The following is a 20,841-nucleotide window of genomic DNA, read 5'->3' on the forward strand; positions in this document are numbered from 1 at the left end:
ACTGTAATGCTACTACCTTTTACAAAGTGACCCTACTCATTATGATTTGTTCGCTGAAGCTCCCTTGACAACATCTAAATGCACTGAGAATACTTAAGCTTCCTCTCCATCACTCTTTCAAAAATCTATTTGAAAACTGGTGTTTCATACTGCCATTACTATTCTGAGTTCCCTAATGCTGACTCTGTGTTCAGTGTCACAACATGCATGCAACAGATAAGTTTTATTAACTAAACAATTTATATCTGTGTATTTCCATGAAAATTAGATACGGTGTGCTTCTATCAAGTACTGTAGCGAAGATTTCAAATATATTTATGGTTTGTGACACATAAACGTTGAGTATTTTCTGGGACTGGAGTTGCCTTTATTAACACCGTTGCAACAAGTTCAATAGGTTTTTCATCTCGTCCTCTCAGATTGCTGGGAAAGGTTTATTATGGTTGTTTGATGTTTTTGCAGCTTGGAAAATCGATGCAGTATTTGGGTTTATGGTGTGTCCAGAGTTAGGAAAGCACTATTCCATTGCGGAAAAGAGTAGAGCTTTTAGCTGGAAATTGGGTGCCCACCGGCTGGTAGGGAGGAGGATTTTCCTGGAAAAAAGGCTTCTTAAAACCAGAACAAAACTAACCAACCAACAGAGCTGCATGCATATTCTTGTTACTTAAATATATTTTCATAAAGCTCTTGAAATAGTTGTATTTTATATGATTTAATGAATAGTGATAGTAAGGCTTGTAGCTTTTGTGTGTTCTGATTTTGACACTTCAATCTGGAATAAACTTCTGAAATGTTTAGCTAATATTTGTATTTAGGTGTGTCTTAAGAAGCCAATAATAATGCATTGCAGTGGCTGCTTTTAAGGTGGCTGTGCCTATGTCCTTTTAAACTACTTTTGGAAAATATACCCTCAATCTCAATTTCCCTCCACCTTCTGTAGATTGAAACAAGAACAAATGTATGTACGTGATGAGTTTGGCAAAATTCTGGAGCGAGAAAGGATTTCTTCAAATGAACATTTGACTCGAGCCATTCTTCGAGAGAGAGCTGCGACAGAAGAGGAGCGTCAAAAGGCACGGCGTTTTGTAAGTTCAGAAACTTTTGTAGAAGTCTCAGATTTTTTGAGCAACCATGTCTTCAGGCTTGTTTCAAACTATTGGTAGAAGAGGAAAGATTTCTTCTTGTTACTTGTTCTTTCTTTATGACAAGTTAATAGTATGTAATTTTATTTGATTTCTTTTTTTGTCAAATATCCCCATCTTAAATATAGCTGATTAGAAGGAGCCTAACCTTTGTGAAGGCTGCAAATACAATATGTCTTCTTGTGTGTGTAGATAAAATTAGATGTCTCTTTTTCAGGGGGTGGAAGAATAATATGATAGTCTAGGTCTATTTAATAAATTCGGTTATTCTGTGTTAAGAAATTACAGAATACAAGAGAACTTTCTAGAAAAATAATCACTTCATATTTCAAGGAAGTCCGTAATTTTTCTGGGCTAGAAATCTGGCTAACAATAAAAATTGAAAACGTATCGTTTTTGAAGTCTCGTATGTGCTAGAAAACAATAACAAGAAGTCTTAACTTTTGATGATTGTCTCAAACCTTGGAACCAGCTTAGTGAAAAATCCTATATCAAAGAATCATATTTCTTTAGAATGATGTATAAAAACTTCCTGACAAGGAAATTGTAAAATATGGCTGGCTGTTTTCCTCTGAAAACTGACACTATATATTTCAGTCCATTTCAAATGTCTGGCAGATTTATAACTTCTTATATATAGTGGTTGCTTGCTATATTGAGTCTGCATTGACTCTTCTTTGTAACAATAATCATTATTCTCTGAGGTATGAATATGCCTTTTTTTGTTTTAATTAAAATACTTGAATATAAATAGTAAACAAATCGATATTTTCAAGAAAAAGGTTTAAAATACTTACATGAGCATTCCTGTGAAAACAAATGAGATTATGTCAGCAACTATATAAATATTTGTTTGGCCCTTTGTATCTGAAATAAAATCAAAGCTTTCTGAGGTTTATTGGTTGATAGCATAGTAAACCAATCACTTCAATAAGCAATAGCTTTATCTGTGCTGTGTAAGTAAAGATCTATTGCCCATGTTATTTTTCCAAATTGCAATTTAAAACCAAACCAAATTTCACCTAAGTACACCTGAGTATTAATATCTTTTGCAGACATTTCCCAGTACTATTTCACCTCTATGGTAATGTTATTATTGAAGAATAATTACAGTATGGTATACAAATTTTAATATCTAGTCATTTTAAAATATGGGAACAAAGGAAAATGGACAAGAATTGTGACTAAGGTACAGCCTTAAATCCTTGGATTCTTAATATTGTGCAGGAGAGATAAGGGTTTTGTGGCCACAACCTAATGAGGAGCTCAAGATTTATAATGGGGAATATTATTTGCATAATTACCAGGAGTTTTGCATCTTTCACTTTACTACTGTAGTTAGCACTGTGCTTTTGAGAAGCACATGATGCCTTTCTCATCAGTCCAGTGCCTGGGAGATTTCTTACTACGCATATCAAACTGGTTTATTTAGCCTTTATGTCAACTTTATTGTTAATTTTTACTTACTCTAGGATATTTAAGTTAGCACTGCCTATGTGAAGCAATTGAGAATTGCTGTTAACTAATTTTGAAATATATCATCCCCGTGAGCGGTGTTCCGAGGTGTGTGGTGTAGCTGCATGTTGGGTTGGAAGAAGAACATACAAAAAACCTCCATCTCCAACAGGGGAGGTTCAGACTGGACATTAGGAAAAAATTTTTCACAGAAAGAGTGGTCAGACAGTGGAATAGGCTGCCCAGGGAGGACATGGAGTCACCATCCTGGATGTGTTTAAGGGTCGTTTGGATGAGCTGTTGGGGGATGTGGTGTAGGGGAGAACTTTGTAGGGTAGGGCTGATGGTTGGACTCGATGATCCCAAGGGTCTTTTCCAACCTGAATGATTCTATGATTCTATGAAATGGTGCTAATGAAGTGAAGGGAACACCTTAAAATCCTACAAGCAGTCCCCCATGTGGAGGACAGCATGACTTGCTGCTTTTCCGTGGTGACAGCATCGCCGTGTGGCATTTTAGAGCCAACTATCTGTTTTGCTGATTAAGGATACTAATTAAACTCAGACACAAGAGTGAAAAGAGTAGGTGTATTTTACTGGGGATAACTAAATGATGTAACAGAGTAATACAGAAAACATGCAGTAAGAAAAGGCAGAATAGTGCACTTAAACAAATAGGAAAATACAGGGTAATGCATCAAATCATTACTACATGAGAGAGAGAACAGTGATTAAGGAAGATCCATCCCCACTTGCACCCGTTCCCATCACCCAGCCCCGCAGGCGCTGGGCAGCCCCGGTTACAGCGAGGATTTGTTGAGCCTTTCCCGGGGAGTGGGAAGTCCCACGCGGTGTGTCCACGCGTAGCTGAGGCAGCCAGAGTCGCTGCAAGAGGGTCCAGGTTTATATAGTATTGAATAAATATGTCCACCTGACTGTGGTGCGGTGAACATCTGGCTTCACTCTCCAGTTAGATTCCCCCAGAGCTTGGCCAAGGCTCAAGGAGGAAGCCAAGGGAGTTTCCCTGCTTATCCAATTTTGACCACGTTCTTTTCAGAACAAGGCCACACGTCTGGTCCCAAGGCTGGACAGCTGGCTCCATGGCCTTGTTAACTTGCCCTTACACAAAGAAGGATAAAAATATATTCAGGATAAACATGTTTTCATTACATTCATCTTCAGTAATGAGTATATGTTATCTAAGTTACATCTTTCATTAATGAGCACACATATTTTGCTAATGATCACATGCTAAGTTAGCAGCTTCAGCTCGGGGCCTGTTCTTCAGGCCTCAGTACTTCAGCGCTTTAGCACTTTTTACAGCAGCATGGCTGGTTTGTTATAACCCAGCACAATACCTACTAGCACAATGGTTATCAGTTATAAACTATACAGGATTCATCTATAGGTCAACTCCAGCTTGGGCCTGTTGTCAAAACCGTAGCACTTCACTACCAAAAATGTGCTTTTGTGGAAGCGCAGGCATGTCAGGGCATAGATTTTGCACATCAGAAGAGAAGCAAGATATCTGAGCTCTGCTAGCGACTTACGTATCCTGGTAGTCATCTTGGTTTTGATCATCTCACTGTTTTGATCTGTGAAATTTTAAAATATCTTGTGGTCCTTCGGTGAAAATTGCTGTGCATATTTGCTATTACTACTTCAAATTTGTTATTTCCACTCTAGTTAGTTCATTCTTTGAAGTAAGATAACAATTAGCAAGTAAGTTTTGTGAGTTTGTTTCCTTAAAAGGGGTCTAAATTAAAACTTTGACTATTCTCACCTTACTTGCAAGTTTTAAGTTGCCTCCTTTATTTTCCTGTAACGAGTCAGTTTTTATTCCCTTGGCTTCATTGCTTATGCTAGCTGTTTATTTGTTTCCTGTATCCAAGCTGAATTTATAAAATCTGTGACACTGGGACGTATACTGATGTGTAGTTCCATGTTCTAGTAAACTGCTATGGTAGGTTTATATTTTTTGTAGCCCAGATTTGATCTGCCAGGTTGGTTTTGGAGAAGAAAGGGTGTTTCTGAAATGTCAGTAGCATTATCTACAAAATTAAGAACTTGGCTGCTGCAAAATTGTTTACGTAGTGCACAGGAAAAGAAATTATGGTTAGAAAGGAAGAATTTTAATTTGTATTTTTTCTTTATAGAGGCTGCTAGTTCAGTTTAATAAATAGACATAAAATTGTTAGACTGAGGTAATATTTCCCATTCTTAAATAATTTTAACACCAGCTGCTACTTATAGATTCAGAAAGAAAAAATTTTTAAGTGTTCGCACCCCAGAAGTTAGCATTAACTCTTCATATAAATGGAAAAGGTGAATAAAATGAAGCTAAACCGAATAGCTAAATGAGCAAAAGCTTTGCAGGTGAGAACAACTGCAGAAAGATGTCATTTGTCTCTTTAAGTGAAAGCATTCCACTTCTCAAAAAAAGAAACCTAAAAGAAGTCATCAGAGCTTGGACAGCAAGGTAAGGTAAAGAAGGAGGGTATCCTTAAAAATATCTAAAAATATTTTTAAGTGAGCAGAATGAGGATTGTGGCACTTGTTAGGCTAAATCTTAAAAAAACACACCCACCCACCCCACCCCCCCCACCCCTCCCCAAACCTCATAAATTATGACAAAAAGCAATTTAAAGAAGAATTAACAAAAGGTATAAAATGTAACACTCGCACACAGACACACATGCCTGTATGCACACTCACACCCCCTCACCGTGGAATGAGGATCCTCCCAAAGACTGCAGCCTCAGGAGCAGGTCGGGGAGTACGAGCAGCGTGCAGAAGAGGTGAGGCCGTAGCAGCAAAACACCGTGAATTAATTTTTCTCTCTTCAGAGTGGAGGAACTTTTGAAAGTTCCCATGCCAAAACTTTTCTTTGCAGAGGTCTCCTCAAACAAGGTCTCTGATCTGAAGTTTCAGTAGAAAACATTTAAGGGGAATCGACAGTTTTACCAATAACAGCTCTTCAAGCCTGGGTGATATTCATAAAATCTCTGAAAGAAACTCGGAGATGATAGATGAGCTGATGATAGCTGAACTACTTATGTGCTGTGTAAGCTGTTAGGGAAAGCTCCCTCAGTACGAGTGGACTGGAAAGTGGCTGATGGGATGTCAGGTTCTTCAGAAGCAATTTTGGGGGAGATCCAGAGGTTTACACACCAGTAATTCTGATGCTTATACCAACCAAGGTAGAAATAACAATTCAGAGTGGAATTTCCAGACCCTGACCAAGACCCTAGAAATTCCTTGTGGAGTCAATGTGAAGGTTTGATCTGCTGTTGATGCTTAATTCAGCAGAAGTGAATCCAGCTGCTGTTGATTCCCTTAGTAATGCCTTCAGATGTCGCTGACTTGGAGGAATATTTCAGACATAGTCTAACTTTCCTTATCCTGCAGCATTTGGGTCTAGTCTTTAAAAAGCAATTTCAGTGAGACTCAGTGTGCTGAAGAGCTGGTGAGGTCTTGCATCTCCTCTGGGTTCTCGCCCATCTCTGGTTGTGTGATCCTGCTGTCTCCATTGCAGTGGGGCTCATATTTGATGCTGAAACAAACTGACCTGGGAAAAGTTTTTTTTTTTTCTTCTTTTTCTCTCTCCTGTCTGGCAAGTGATCTTAACTAACTTATTTTGAAGGGTCAGATGTACATCAGTGTTAGGTCTAAGGGATGCTTTGCTGATGAAGCATTTCTTTACCTCTTTTCCTACCCGTTTCCAGCTCTGCACTGCAGTTCACCTCCTTTTCTGTTGTGCCAGTGCAAACGATGTGGGCTGAAGCAAATGCATTGCAAATCCATCCTGCAGGCCTTTTTTAAATGCAGACATGCCCACAATCTGCTTTATAGCTTGTGTACAAAAATAGCTCAGTTGAAGGAATTGCAAACTGTCTGTGGAGGGCAAGTTGTTGGGGGAAGAAAATGAAAACTTCTTGAACTGGCCTTGCCACCAAAGAGAGTGGTTTTGTACCTTTAGCTCTACTTAGAGGGTTTTGAGACATGATATTTGCAAAGTATCTCTGAGTGTTTTCACCAAAGGACAAAGTACGCTGTGTGCTTGAAGTCGTACTTGAGAACTGCTGTAGCAGTGCAGCTGATAAATATTTCTTTCTTCTGTGCCCTTAGCATGTATATGACATCTTTTCTGCCCATTCTTCTTGAAGGAGGACTTTGTGATAAATTAAGTCTTTTATTTCAGTTTAGTCATAACGAATTTTGGTATTGGTGTGGTCATCTTTAGCAAAGACTGGTGGAGTTGAAGGCCCCATGCTTGTGAACACTCCAAGAATATTTGTGTTATGTTTTACTCACATAGGCAGCAGACCTCTCCTCCGTTGCAGTATTTGTTATTGGAGATCTTTGCTGCACATCTGAAAATCGTGGATAGTTGAGTTGGGCATAGCCTTGTTGAGTGGCTTTAAATGTGGTAGCTTTGCCATAAATAGCTTATTGATGTTCTATCATTTGAGTCATTATATGAGTCAGGGTGAGACGAAGAGAATATGGAGCAAAAAAAATCAATAGTTATCCAAAGTGCAGAGGACCTGTTGTATTTCCATCTCCTTATAATGACCTGGAGTTTACTGTTAACGTATTTGCTTCACTGTCTGGACTGAAACGAGCTGTCATTAAGACCCTGTGTGTTAGAAAATGGTTTTATTGAGCTGCCAGTGACATTAAAGTCTCATTTCCCTTTGAAGAGGCACAGAAATACTGTTCTGTTCATTTGCTGTAACTATAACATTAAAATTTGATCATTGCTATCATTAGAAATCTGTATCCATACTAATATAATTACATACACTTCCCCATGTATTGTTCCAGGCTTTCACTGAAGTACCTGTTAGAGAATAAAATCTGTTGTTGCTGAGATATTTTTTTGTTTTGTAAATTATTTTCTACACAAGTAGGTCTATTAATAAATTCTGTGTTCAGAAAAAAATCAATTGGGTGGAAGTATCCTTATATTAAAAAGCACTTTTTGCACCTTAGGTGAATGTGGTAGTCAGATTATTGGCTATTTTTTCCTAGCAAAATCTTATTTGAGATGTATAATTCTTCTTTTGCTTTTCTGAGCACTGAAATCAATAGACAAAATACATTCCTCGATACATTAGAGCTGAAGCGTGTTGAGTTATGTTAGGAGTGAATTTGACCTATTGTCATAATTGAATACATAGTGTTAAAATGGAGCATTTCACTCTTTGGTGTCTGAACAGTTTAGATGTTTTCCCTATCATCCTTGGGTGGCTGGTCCGAGGCACTACGTACGTGTGCTATGCAATGACCTTTGCTGTAGTGTTGCATTTATTTTTCCTGTCCTCAATTCATTAGCTTTGTCAAGATGAGGTCTCCTGTTTTCCATAAGCAGATTATATTCTGACCCTTCCTGCTCTTTCCAAACAGTCCCGTGTTAACCATATTTTAAGGATGACTTCACTAGAAAATACCAGGGGGAAGAATTACTAAATGAGTTAAGGCATTAGTTCTCAAGAGAAAAGAAGTCTGTTTACAAACCTGCAGTATTTATTACATACCTCATTTAGCTCATTCATCATTTTAATAGAAAAATGAATCTTTTTAGATGATTCTGAAATAATTTGAGGTAAACTACATAGCCTGAGGCAAAACATGATTGCTTACTGTAGGGAGGACCAAGCTCTTTCTGAAAAGTACAGTTACGATTGGTGACTATAATTCACAATTTATGATAGTAAAAATATTAAAGGCTCATATTTGAAAATTAGACGTAAGGTTTGGAAACCACGTGGTACAAAATTAAATCTAGTGGCAGTTGTTTTGTCTCTTGTTCTTCAGTTTTATAATTTCAAAAGTAGAAATTTTTCTTGAAATCTCTTTGAAAGTCGAGATTTTTGGAGGTTTACTCATAAGATTTTGTTTAGGTTTACGTACATGGTTCTTTTCTGCCATGCGCTGCTGATCTTATGGTTTAGAAATAGCAGGTTTGGGGCAGCAAATAGTCTTTTTGCGTTAGTACTCTTGTGATATGAGCAAAAGTAATCTGATTTTGGTTGTTCCTGTTGTAGAAGACAGGATAAAAACAAGAATGGATGAAGAAGTTATTTTGAATATAGAGGATGTGATCTATCTTTTCTTGTTTGGTTTTGTTTTGGGGGAGAGGAGTTTGGTTGCTCTTTAGAGAAGCAAGCCAGGATGCAATGAGGAAGTCATTTACATTTTGAAAATATTAAACTCCATTGCACTGTACGTGCTCATCTTTGTTTGAATAAACATAGTATCACGGATACGGCTTATGTCTCTCCTGGCAGACATTTCTTCTCTCACTGACTCTTTCTCCCTCTCTTTCTGGCATTTCTACTGCAGCAGTAAGGTGTTTGGGATAGGAATATGGCTTTCTGTCTTTTCTGGGATGTTAAATAGATGATGTGAAACTCTACTGTATGAAAAAAAGCTGTTGCTATGCAAATAGGGATTCATAATGTTTTTTTCCAGCAATGCAAGAAACGGGACTTCCTACCAGATATTTGCAAATCATGGATGGTTTTCTTATCTGGACAAATATCTGTGTCTTAAAGAAATGGTAAAGAACCATTTGCATGTCTAAAATGAATAAGAGTGAACAATTTCCCCCTCCCCTTGATACAGTTAAACACTAAAAATAATTTAAAATAGCCTATGGGTGATACTCTGTGCTGTAGGCTGTAATCCCAGTACAGTCTCTGTCATGTGAACTGTTAAGCAAATGTTTTATTTCATCTCTGAAATTGTATTACTGTGAACTAGTAATAGAAACTGTGCCTGTGAACTGGAATAAGAAGTTGCTTGCCTGTATCTCTTTCCATTGTAAAGAGTTGCTTGCCTGTATCCCTTTACAACATCCATTCTGACATTTAAAATATTTTTCAATGGAACGATACAAATAATTTTCTCCTTCCTTCAGTTTTTCACTTGGCAACATGTTATAGACACTTTTCCAAAAAAATTTTTATATGGAGTTGTTAATTAGGTTTTTTTTTTCCTCTATGTCAACGTTTGACAGATAGGAAAAACACAGTAAAAATAGAAGATTTTGAAGGCAAGTAAGGTACATAGATTGAGCGTTTTTCTCTTGAAAATTTCTTTTTGAATGGTGAGAGGAATGAATTTTGATAGTCAAACAGCATTTAAAAGCATACTCTTTTTTTAATTCTTATATAGCAAACCCCAAGATTTTTGACAGAAGCAGAATTAATCACTGTATTATCTCAGCATCCAGATGAAGATCTAGTGCTTTACAAAGCCTGCTGCTCCATCAATTTGTTCTTTTGGTTGAATTCAAATTGAGTTCATTTTTATAGATTCACTGCATAATACTCTCCTCTCTCCTCCCTCATTCATTAACCAATTTGTTCTTGCTACTCCCTTTTTATTGAATGGCTAACAAAATTGCCATGCTATCTTTTCAAATGAATATCATCATTCCTTGTCATGCATGGGCAAAAAGTAAGCATATTAATCCTTTTTACATATACCTTCCCTTCTTCCAGAGGGAAGTCCTGTTTCTGCCCTCAAGATACCGTGAAAAGAATGTTTTAAATAACGTTCTCTTGAAACTTGGAGCGCAATGCTTGTATATACATATTCCTGTCCAGACTCCTTTTGATTATTTCTAGGCCTTCAGAGCATGTACACCTGCCCCATATAACACAACAAAAGCCAAATCAAGGAGCTGTCAAGACTTGTCCTTCTACACGACGTGGTAGAAATTCATGCAGCGGATTAAAACATGTTCATTTGACAGAAGTCTTGAAACATGATCCAGACAGTCTCCTCCATTTCAACAAAACCATTTGCTGTGTCTTGAGATTCTCTTTCTGACTTTAATGTTTGTTACTCTCAGGTTAGGTTAATTTTGGCAAGGCAAATATTCCCTTGTCTCACCTTTAGAGCACTCTAGTTATCTTCCTTCCTTTGGTTTGAATTAGAAGACTTATAAGAAGAAAGGTTGTCTGAGGGACAGAGGGGATGGAATTTAAGAGCAATTTGTTTTACTAATGACCACCTGAATAATTAATGAAAATCCTTATTTTGTGATATCTGTAGCTTATCTGAGGACTCTTCACTGTGTAACGTGGGTGCTTTGTTTAGGAACACCGGGTGAAAGAAGGGGACCAAGCCATTGAAAGAGGACAGCTTGGCCACCTGTATATAAAATAAAATCACTATACTGATTAGTGGTCTTGGTGTTGCTGTTTTATAATACTTATTCTGTGTACTGTTGTAGTATTTACTATAATCAGGGCTCTGCCTATTCTGTTGCAAGTAAGTTCCGAGTCAAGGGCCCTTTCATTTGAAGTATCGACGTGGAAAAAAAACAATGAGGATTTGTTGTGAGTAGCAGTAAGATGACAAAGTGGTACATGTAATGTTCCTTATGGCTTAATTTGATAGTTTTATTTTATAGACATCCCTTTTATTTTTGTGTAAATCCCCTTAATTTTGTATACCCCCCTGTTTATTGAGAGCAGTTGGGAATCTGGATAATGAGATTTGTTGTCAGAGCTTGTTTGGGAGTGAGTGGGTTATGTGCTTCTTACATCTCAGAAATCCTGGAATAATGGAAAATTTCCTCCCTCTGGGAGATAGGTTGTCTTTCTGTTTTCCAGGCAGTTTTGTGGTGGCAGTATCTCTTGGGAATGGGAGGAGGGGAGGGTTAAGGAGGAGAGGAAGAAATCTCTAATGTCCTTGTAACTAAGCAGATGAATAGACGACGACCCACGACCTTTTATATTTACAACTATGCCCAACATTGCGTTTTCAACTTGATGGTAATTAAGGGTGAGACACTAGTAGGTAAATAGTTAATTACATGCACGTTGCCTCATTTAGGGGGAGCTGACTCTCCTGGCGTTCTTGGGGAACTCCAGGTTTAGTGGTGGATGTTCATTTTCATCTTTGATCTACTACTTGAAGCTGTTTTGCTTTCAGGAGTCCCATTGCCCCCTGATTATACATCGCTTTCCCATTTAGAAAATTCTCTTCTTGGCTATAAGACAAAAGCCTTTTTTTTTTCTTCTTCTTCATTGAGCGCTTATTTTGTAGTACCCTTAATTAGGGAAGGACCCTGTACCAATTTCCTCTACCTTGAGTGCTATAAGGCATGGAAGTGACCTTCTAGTACCACCGAGGCAATGTTAACAAAGTATTTTTCCTTATGCATTTCTGAAAGCTTAAGTCTGGTGCTGTGTTTGTATGAGGGAGAGAGAGAAAATATACTTTAGGAAAGCTCTGTTAAATATCTTCAAACAAACAGAAAAGCACTTTGACTTTAATGTTGGTAAGGCCAAAGTGAGTGAAAGAACTGTCTACATAATCAGCATTTGCAACAATGATGTCATACTCTTCTTAAACCAAAACACAAATGTAAGTGATGCCTGAGACATTTTTTATTGGTTTTGTTTTCTAATCCTTTTTCTGCCCTTAGTGCACTTTGGCATATTCTTCATTTATTAGTATAAAATAGGGTGACTTGTGTTTCTACTGTGAGTTATTGAAGTCATGGAACTTCAGTGTCTCCACAGGAGAACTAAATGATGACTCTGAAATACTGTTGCATGCCTTTTTCCACCCCCACCCCCCACCTCCAGTTGAAGTGTAGTTTGTAAGATTGAAAAGTTCTTTTGCCCTCCTTGTACGTCAGTACTCAGTCTTAGTTACCACGTTTAGTTAGCAAAGAGCCTACAAAGACCTAATGGACAGTGTAACAGTCATCTTCAGGAAGAAATGAGTGGACCTTCACCAAAGATAACAGTTCTTTAGAATTTGTGTATCACAAGTTAGGATGAAATGTGGTCAAAAAGTGCTGTCTTATACAATTAGTATTAGTGTTCTCATAATCATTGCCATAGACTCACTTCCTTAGAGTCACAAGGTATGCTCTGTGGTTTAAGGTCCTTGAAGTAGGCTAATACTTATCCTGTTAGAGTTGATGATAATCTGAATTCTAGAAAAGCCACACCGACAGGGAATGGTATTTTGGGAAAAAAGGAGAGGTGAGAAATTTAAAAAAAATCCGGAATTTTAAATTTCCATGTCTTTTCATATCAGGGTCCCACTAGATGTCTGGAATATTTTGAGATGCTGAAGTGCTGTAGCAATAGGTGCCAATGTATCTAAAGCAGGTGTATACAAATCCAATTAAAAAGGATATTTCAGAGAGAGAGTGAGGAGAGAAAATGAAATGTCATGGCTAAGTGTGTGGGTTTTGGGTTTTTTTTTTTTTTATATAGATGTTAAGTAATTTTTTGGTCCACTCATGTATTTCTTGCATGATATATTTTGTGGTAAGTGTGCCAGTATGTGCATGAAGGAAAAAATAGTCTCCCTCATTTTTTTAAAGGAAGGAAGAGTTTAAAGTGTAAGGGTTAATAGATTGGAAATGTTAATATACCGTTTTATTTCCGTAATAAAAATTATTCTCTTGATAGTACAATCCTCTGAAGGCCGAGGGCTGTTTAATTCTGCTGTTCCCAATGGCACAGTATGTCATCTCTGTCCTGCAAAGTGCACTGGAGTGTGTAGCTGGGAAGAGAAAGGAAGAGCAACAGATGTCATCTACCTGGACTTGTGCAAAGCATTTGACACTGTCCCATACGACATTCTTGTCTCTAAATTGGAGAGACATGGATTTGACGGATGGAGCACTCGGGGGAAAAAGGAATTGGCTGGATGGTCGCACTCAAAGAGTTGTGGTCAACGGCTCCATGTCCAACTGGAGAGCAGTGACGAGTGGCGTCCTCAGGGGTCTATGTTGGGACCAGTGCTGTTGAACATCTTTGTTGGGGACATGGACACTGGGCTTGAGGCACCCTCAGCAAGTTCACCAACGACACCGAGCTGTGTGGTGCAGTGACACGCTGGAGGGAAGGGATCCATCTGGAGGGATCTGGACAGGCTGGAGAGGTGGGACATGCAAACCTCATGGAGTTTAACAAGGCCAAGGGCAAGGTCCTGCCCATGGGTTGGGGCAATCCCAAGTACAAATCCAGGCTGGGCAAGGAGGGGATAGAGAGCAGCCACAAGGAGAAGGACTTGGGGGGGTTGGTGGGTGGAAAACTGAACATGAGCCAGCAACATGCGCTCACAGCCCAGAAAGCCACCTGTGTGCTGGGCTGCACCCAGAGCAGTGTGGGCAGCAGGGTGAGGGGGGGGGATTCTCCCCTTCTGCTCCGCTCTTGGGAGACCCCCCTGCAGTGCTGGGTCCAGCTCTGGGGGCACCAACAGCAGAAGGACACAGACCTGCTCAAGCGGGGCCAGAGGAGGCCACGAAGATGCTCGGGGGGCTGGAGCACCCCCCTGTGAGGACAGGCTGAGAGAGTTGGGGGGTTCAGCTGGAGAAGAGAAGGCTCCAGGGAGACCTTAGTGTGGCCTCCCAGGACTGAAAGGGGCTACAGGAAAGGGGGGAGGGACTCGTCATCAGTGGTAGGGATAGGACGAGGGGGAACGGGTTTAAACTGAAAGAGGGGAGATTTAGACGGGATATGAGGAAGAAATTGTTCCCTGTGAGGGTGGTGAGGCCCTGGCACAGGTTGCCCAGAGAAGCTGTGGCTGCCCCCTCCCTGGAAGGGTTCAAGGCCAGGTTGGACGGGGCTTTGGGCAACCTGGGCTAGTGGAAGGTGTCCCTGCCCATGGCAGGGGGGTTGGACTAGATGGGCTTTAAGGTCCCTTCCAACTATGATTCGACAGAGTTCAGTCTTGTTTCAAGAAATACAGTGATGATGAGAGCCTTTGTATGTGCAATTGTGTGTGTGTGTGTGTGTTTAGTCTCTTTCTCTCAGGTTGTGTATTTGGGGAATCTGACATATGGGTGGATGTGTTGCTCCCAATGAAAAAAATAATCAAACTTTGATTTATACAAATATTGTAGAGAATTGAATACAAGCCATTTTCTTTTCAGGAAGTACCTTCCACTTCAAAATATGCTGGTTTCAACATGTAGCCTGCAAAACTTTTTTTTTCTTTATAATGAATTTTGAAAGCAGAAGCTGGCTTCAGGTGTCAAGTCTGCTGTTTAAAAAATTTCATAGGAAGGATATGGGAAAAGTTTGTCAACATTTATTTTTGGGAAGCCATGGCAAAAGATGATAATACTTGCTTGTCGCATTACTTCTTGATTAATATGGCCGATACTGAAGATGTAGGTGTGAGCTTGGAAGATCTACCAGTCTGTTAGCATGCTAAGATACTGCATTGTCTTTTTTTTAATAGATGGTTGAATTCAAATCACGTTTGTAAATAAATAAATAAATAAAAATTCATTACTTCTCGTTTTCCTAATTATCATGCAGATAAACAGTGGGGATCGTGACATTAGGATAAGTAAGTGGCTTATGATTTTTTGCCTTGGAGAAAGAAACTCTTGCTGTTCTCCCTTTCCCCCCCTTGGGCTATGCAGCAGTAATAGATGAGCAAATCCAGAGTACTTTATGATAGATAGTTAATGGTGCTGTGCCTGAGCCAACAGGCTTGTTTCAGCAGCAGCTGTCACAATTCATAGTCATTAGCATACCTTTAATGGTGGCATTTCAAAATAATTTCTAGTAGGGCATTTAGCATACATAAAGGAGAAAAGCCATGATATTGAAGAAGGAGTTTTAGGTGCAGGTGAATGTTTTTGGCCAAGTGTAATGTTGGAGTGTTTACACATGAAGGGTGTAGGAGTGAACTGAAAAGTATTAAAGTAATTTTGGAGGTAAATACAGGTTGAGTCTCAAAGTCCATCTGTGACCATGTGTCTTGTCTTTAAGCTTGTGAATAACCCAACAAGGAGACTTCTACACCTTTGTACTGGGTGATTTTGGTGTTCAGAGCCAGAAATACTGCTCTGAAATCTTCTCAGCAACAGTGAGAGCAGAGTCATTTCTAGCACGTAGGACAACTGCAGGGCTACCCAATATTCAAGTCATGACAGCAAACTCACAGCGATGGCTTAATGTATGTGCTATTTTGATGCAAGAGAAGAAATACTTCTGTAGAATATCTATCAGATTTTCTTTTAATGATTTTGAAGGTAGGCAAGAGAGATGCTGGAAGGAAGGATAATGAGTGGGTGTTGTTTCTGCCTTAGTAATGGAGAATCTTTTAAGAAGTACTCGGATAAGTAGGTCAGTTGGATCTTTGTTTAACGTTGTAAAAGCTCATGTAATATTTTAATTTTCCTTCTCAATTCTGTCTGCCTGTTTGAAGCATGAGGGGGAAAAAAAAAAACCCTAGTTATTTCTTTTGTAAGTAATGATGTTGGAAGAAGATACTGAGCTTGAGAAAAGCTGCAAGAGAGCTATTGTAGAATAGAGAAATAGTGCCAATTGTTTTCTCTTGCTGTTTGGTATGTCTTAAAAATTCACTTTAAATTTTTATATGAATAGATTTGACCTTAAGTAAAAGAAGAGGGTACTAAGGCAAGCATTCATTTGTTTTAAACAGATTGTCTTGCTAGCTACATTGTTTTCCAGTGCTGCCAGTTTTATTCCCATATTCCTGTTTGTTTTGGAGGCTTATGGAAAAACTAGGCTGTCTTTTCTAAAAGAGTAACTTTATCTTTCTGCAGTAGACCAGTAGAAAACTGGTGTTCAGGATCCATCAAGTATAAATGGAGTTAAGTAATTTGTAGCAAGAAAAGAGGGTGACCACATAATTGCTTTGAGTCAGTATGGCAAGGGTGTGTGTTTGCCTTAAAGTGAGAGTGAGGACACAACCCTTGAAGGATCTTTCAAAATCTGTCAAATGTTCGACATCGTTATTTTACTGGTTTTTGTTGTTCAGGGTTTTTTTTATGGTCAATCCTGGTATTTTAGAGGAGCAGATCTATGTAGCCTTGAAGAGTAAGAAATGTTTCACTGGAAGATGAGTATGAAGTACCCTGGTAAGACTGAAATCTGTGGTGATACAGATTGAGAGTGTGCTAGTGCTGATCAACATTTCCATGAATGTTGTATTGGACAAAGCAGATTCTGAAAAAAACTTCAGTGCCTTTTATGAACAGTGACTAAATAGTTGTTAGAGTGGATATTACGAATTTCTGTCTCGTCATTATTGCCCAGTTTGAAAATGTGCCATATGATAACTTTTGACTACTTGAATTCTGCAGAACTAGTGTACAGTATATTTGTGTGTGCACAACGGCACATCTGGGTGCCCCAACAAGTAAATCTGTCAGTCTGTTAGGAGTATTAGGATTGCAAAATCTCCTAGAGGTGGATAGTGTTATTTTTGGAGAGAGGAAAAAAAAAAAAATATTCATAGGCATCGTGATAAATTAGACTCTAGTGATTTTTAGTTGGGTACCCGGATCCAATGAACTCATTTGATTGTGTTGATTTCTGTACTCTAAACTTGCTTTGTATGGATGTGTTACGAAGCATTATCTTACCTGAAAGCACTATAAATTAGGGGTTTTTTTAATTCAGCATTTCATTTGGGTTGGTATGTTTCATTTTAGAGGTCTGTAGCATCCGTTGGACATGGAATATAACAGAAAACGCTGTGTATAATTACCTATTCAGATGATGCTGACAGTCTGGTGCCCGAGAAAGTGTAAAGGTGATAAATATGTCAGATTTAAAGACTGAATAAACAGAGTTCAGAGCTGAAGTTGAACAGATAAGAAATACCAGGTAAAATAACTTCTGAAATCATGATTTTGCTATGTTACTGTTGTTTTGATGCAGCTTACTTAGCTGTGATTTTCTCTGTTTTAAAAACCAAATCTTTTTCCTTCTCCTCGTCATCCTTCCAAAGTCCCATGAAAGGTAAGATGTTTACGTTCATCTAAGATTTCAGATACTGGGGAGAGTGATATAACTATTGTTCCATGTGGACTACTGGAGAAACCCAGGGTGTTCATCTTGTCATGCCTTCTGTAAGCTTTACAGTTGTTTTGAAGACAAAAAATAGTTTTGACAGTTGGGAATTCTGAGTCAATCCGTATTTTGTATAGGATCATGTTTGAGTTGTAAATATTATTTTTTTTTTTAAAAAAAAGTGGGTATTTCTTTCCCAAATCCTGTTCTTAAGTAGTTTTCTTAGACATCTGTTTCTATCTAAACTCCCAGTACCCCAGTTCTTTCCCCATCTTCTGCTCCTTTCCACCACTATCAACCCCTGTAGCTCCCGCCTGCCTTAAATCACCCCATTCTTCATTTATGCCCTTCTTTTTGTTTTCTTTTTCTCCTACTTTTCAACTCTTTTTCTCTCCCTTTTTTCTCTCTTCTATTGGAGCTAGAAGGAGAAAATGCCCTGAAATGGATGTGATGGTCACCACTCTCCTAGCAGATATCAGATTCCTTGGAAGCTACATGAATGCTCAACCTTTTTAGCAGAACAAAAAGAATTTTTTTTTTTTATTGTTAGTGGAGGGTTTTCTCTCTTATTTTCATGTGGAGGAAATGAGTTTGGCTTAGGCCCTCAGAAAAGTTGGAGGTGAAGTGTGTAGCATCTTTAACTCTTTTCTTTCTCTTGCTTCTGACGCTGTAGCTTGAGGCTCTGTGGAGTGGAAAATGAATGGAAAGTAATTTTGTTTTGTGGAGAGGATGACACAAGGCTTTTGTACAGATGGCAGAACAGTAAGGAGACAACTACTTCTTTTCCTGATAGCTTTCAGTGCAAGTATTGATCATTAAAGTGGAGGAAAAAGACAGGGGTTCATTCACAGTTATTCACAAAATAAGCCTCACTGTCAGTTCAGGTTTACTTTCAAGCGTGTGATGGTTAATTATGCAGAGGATGAACAAATCTAAATAGGGAAATCTCCAGTCTACACTGCCTTAAAAGCTTAGTATTTAGATTTTCTACTTTGTAGTGGTCTTGCTGTAAACTTTTATCCAAAGTATAGCTGCACAGTCATTTGCAAGTAGAGATACATCATCTCTGCCTACATTTTCAGCTAGTTACAGGTATAATTATCTGTGCCAGAAATTTTCATCCTGGGATCTCTTTATAATTGAAGAGATACAGGTGCTTTTAGGATGTGATTCGGACCTGTTTCAGATGTCAACTTCATGATGAAATGGATTATCTTGTAGAAGTGTCCATTTCTCTGGTGCTGTAGCTGAAATGTGGTTGTCTGATTGTGTAGACATCTTACTCAGTTAAGGTGATTTGCACCCAAAACATATACATATTTTAATGGAACCCACATCCATGCCACACCAACTATGCTGATAATAAATGAGAAAATGAGTCATAATGAAAACTATTCCCACGATGCATGTTTTGTTATGAGGGGTCCTCCTTGTCCTTATTTTTTTTTTTTTAGAAAACTTTGCCTAATGCAAAGTTAGAGAGAGTTGGGGTTGTGCAGTCCAAAGAGAAGGCTCTGGGAAGACCTTATTGGGGCCTTTCAATATATTAAAGGGGGCTTATAAGAAAGATGGAGGAAGACTTCTCAGCAGGGCATGTAGTGACAGGACAAGGAGCAATTTTTAAACTGAAAGAGGATAAATTTAGATTGGACAGAAGAAAGAAATTTTATATCAAGAGGGTGGTGGGACACTGGCACAGGTTGCCCAGAGAAGCTGTGGATGCCCCATCACTGGAAGGGTTCAAGGCCAGGTTGGACGGGGCTTTGGGCAACCTGGGCTAGTGGAAGGTGTCCCTGCCCATGGCAGGGAGTTTGGACTAGATGATTTTCAAAGTCCTTTCCAACCCAAACCATTCTGTGACTCAGTATCAGAATGTATTTATTCTTTGTAATCATTCATGAAGAATTGGTGGGAGTTAGTGGTTTTATACTGGCTTCCTTTTTCCTTTGATGTATAGTACATTCTGTGGTTCTGCTTTTTTAAGGTTTTAACCATTTGGTGTTAAAATCCCTTTGGTCCCATGGGTAATCACAGATTTCTACTTATTCACGCATTCCCCGAGATTGGAGCATGTTCCACGAGATTATGGAGTGAATGATTATGGCCACAGGGGGAAATGAAACTCGATCTTAGTTCATCTTCCCACAGTGGTGATTCTGATGTTACAGCATCAGCCTGTATGCAGATTTTGATACAAGGACTTCCCTAAATTTCTGGAGGAACTTACAACAGTCCTGTGATTTACATGAATTTCATGCAGTTCAACAGTGTGTTCTTGGCAGGATACTATGATAGCATTTTAAGAAAATAATAAATAGGTGGTATAAGTAATTCCTTTAAGTTAGAGTTTATATAGAACAATTTTTAAAATTGTTGCATCTGTCATAATTGTAAGTGGGTAGAGTACATGGCTGAGTGTGGAGCTGACAACAAAAAAAAGTCAGAAATGGTGCTACTCGTGAGAAGAAAAAAAGCTATTTTATACTCCATTAAACTGTTACATATCATAAATAATTTATGCTCAACTTGCTCTGTTCTGTAGCAAAGATGATAAACTAGTCATTTTAGGAGCATTTTAATGAATATAATAGTTTTCCTGACTTTCTCTGTAACAGAAACCCAGTTCCTCCACTATTCCCCTGGTCATATGTATGTAACTGGGTTAAATTGTAAGAATACATTTAAAAGTGAGTCATTGAGTCTTGCTCTATGAATTCTACAGGTATGTAGGAATGGGTCAAAAATATTCTTGTTTTGTTCATTTTACTTATTATAGTAAGTTTATATTGGTTATTTCGGTCATGACCAAAAGTGCGTAAGCATGTCATGTAATATTATGAGGATGTCTGTATTCCTAGACTGGAATATTTGTAATTTTTCCAGTTTATACTAAACTTCTAGATAACACATACATTTCCTCAGTATGCATTTTCTTAAACTTCCAGAGAAATTTTTAGACTAATGAGTGTTTTGTGTTCTTAAATATGTCCTTTGCTTTGTCAAGGAGAATTTCTTTTTCATTAATTAAAAAAAAAAAACCCACAACAAAATAGCATTGTAAAAATTGAAATTGCTTTGAGATTTAAAAAAAAATATTTGGACTACAACATTTTTTAAATGTGGAATTTTAAAGTTGAATCAGATTTTCAGAATTGTAGATAACTAGCTCTATATTCAGACTTTTATGTGTATGTCAGTGTTTAGTGCTTCTGAGCACGTTACTTGTGTATTTCACTGAAATAGGAGACACGTTCTGAAAATCTAAATAGCTGAAATTGTACTTCACTTAGAGTTGCCTCATTTGCTTTTGATAATGAAAGTATAAAATGTGATATTCCTAACAGGTAACAGTCTATTCAGATGAGTGATTCAGTAGAAGAGCCTAGGACTCATATTTCACTTTCAGTAACGTGCTGGATTTA

The 20,841-nt window shown here is 38.3% G+C and overlaps 1 protein-coding gene across 2 annotated transcripts in view; it reads left to right on the forward strand.

Annotated features, from left to right (window-relative positions):
- The window catches only part of CHCHD3 (coiled-coil-helix-coiled-coil-helix domain containing 3), a 163,863-nt gene that overhangs the window by 54,774 nt on the left and 88,248 nt on the right, over positions 1 to 20,841 (forward strand). For both annotated transcript variants that reach the window (XM_074869682.1, XM_074869683.1), the window contains exon 4: positions 941 to 1,085. In XM_074869682.1, coding sequence (XP_074725783.1) covers positions 941 to 1,085 — 145 coding nt within the window. The remainder of the gene's footprint in view (positions 1 to 940; positions 1,086 to 20,841) is intronic.

Source organism: Strix uralensis, chromosome 5, assembly GCF_047716275.1.
Source record: "Strix uralensis isolate ZFMK-TIS-50842 chromosome 5, bStrUra1, whole genome shotgun sequence".
NCBI lineage: Eukaryota > Metazoa > Chordata > Aves > Strigiformes > Strigidae > Strix > Strix uralensis.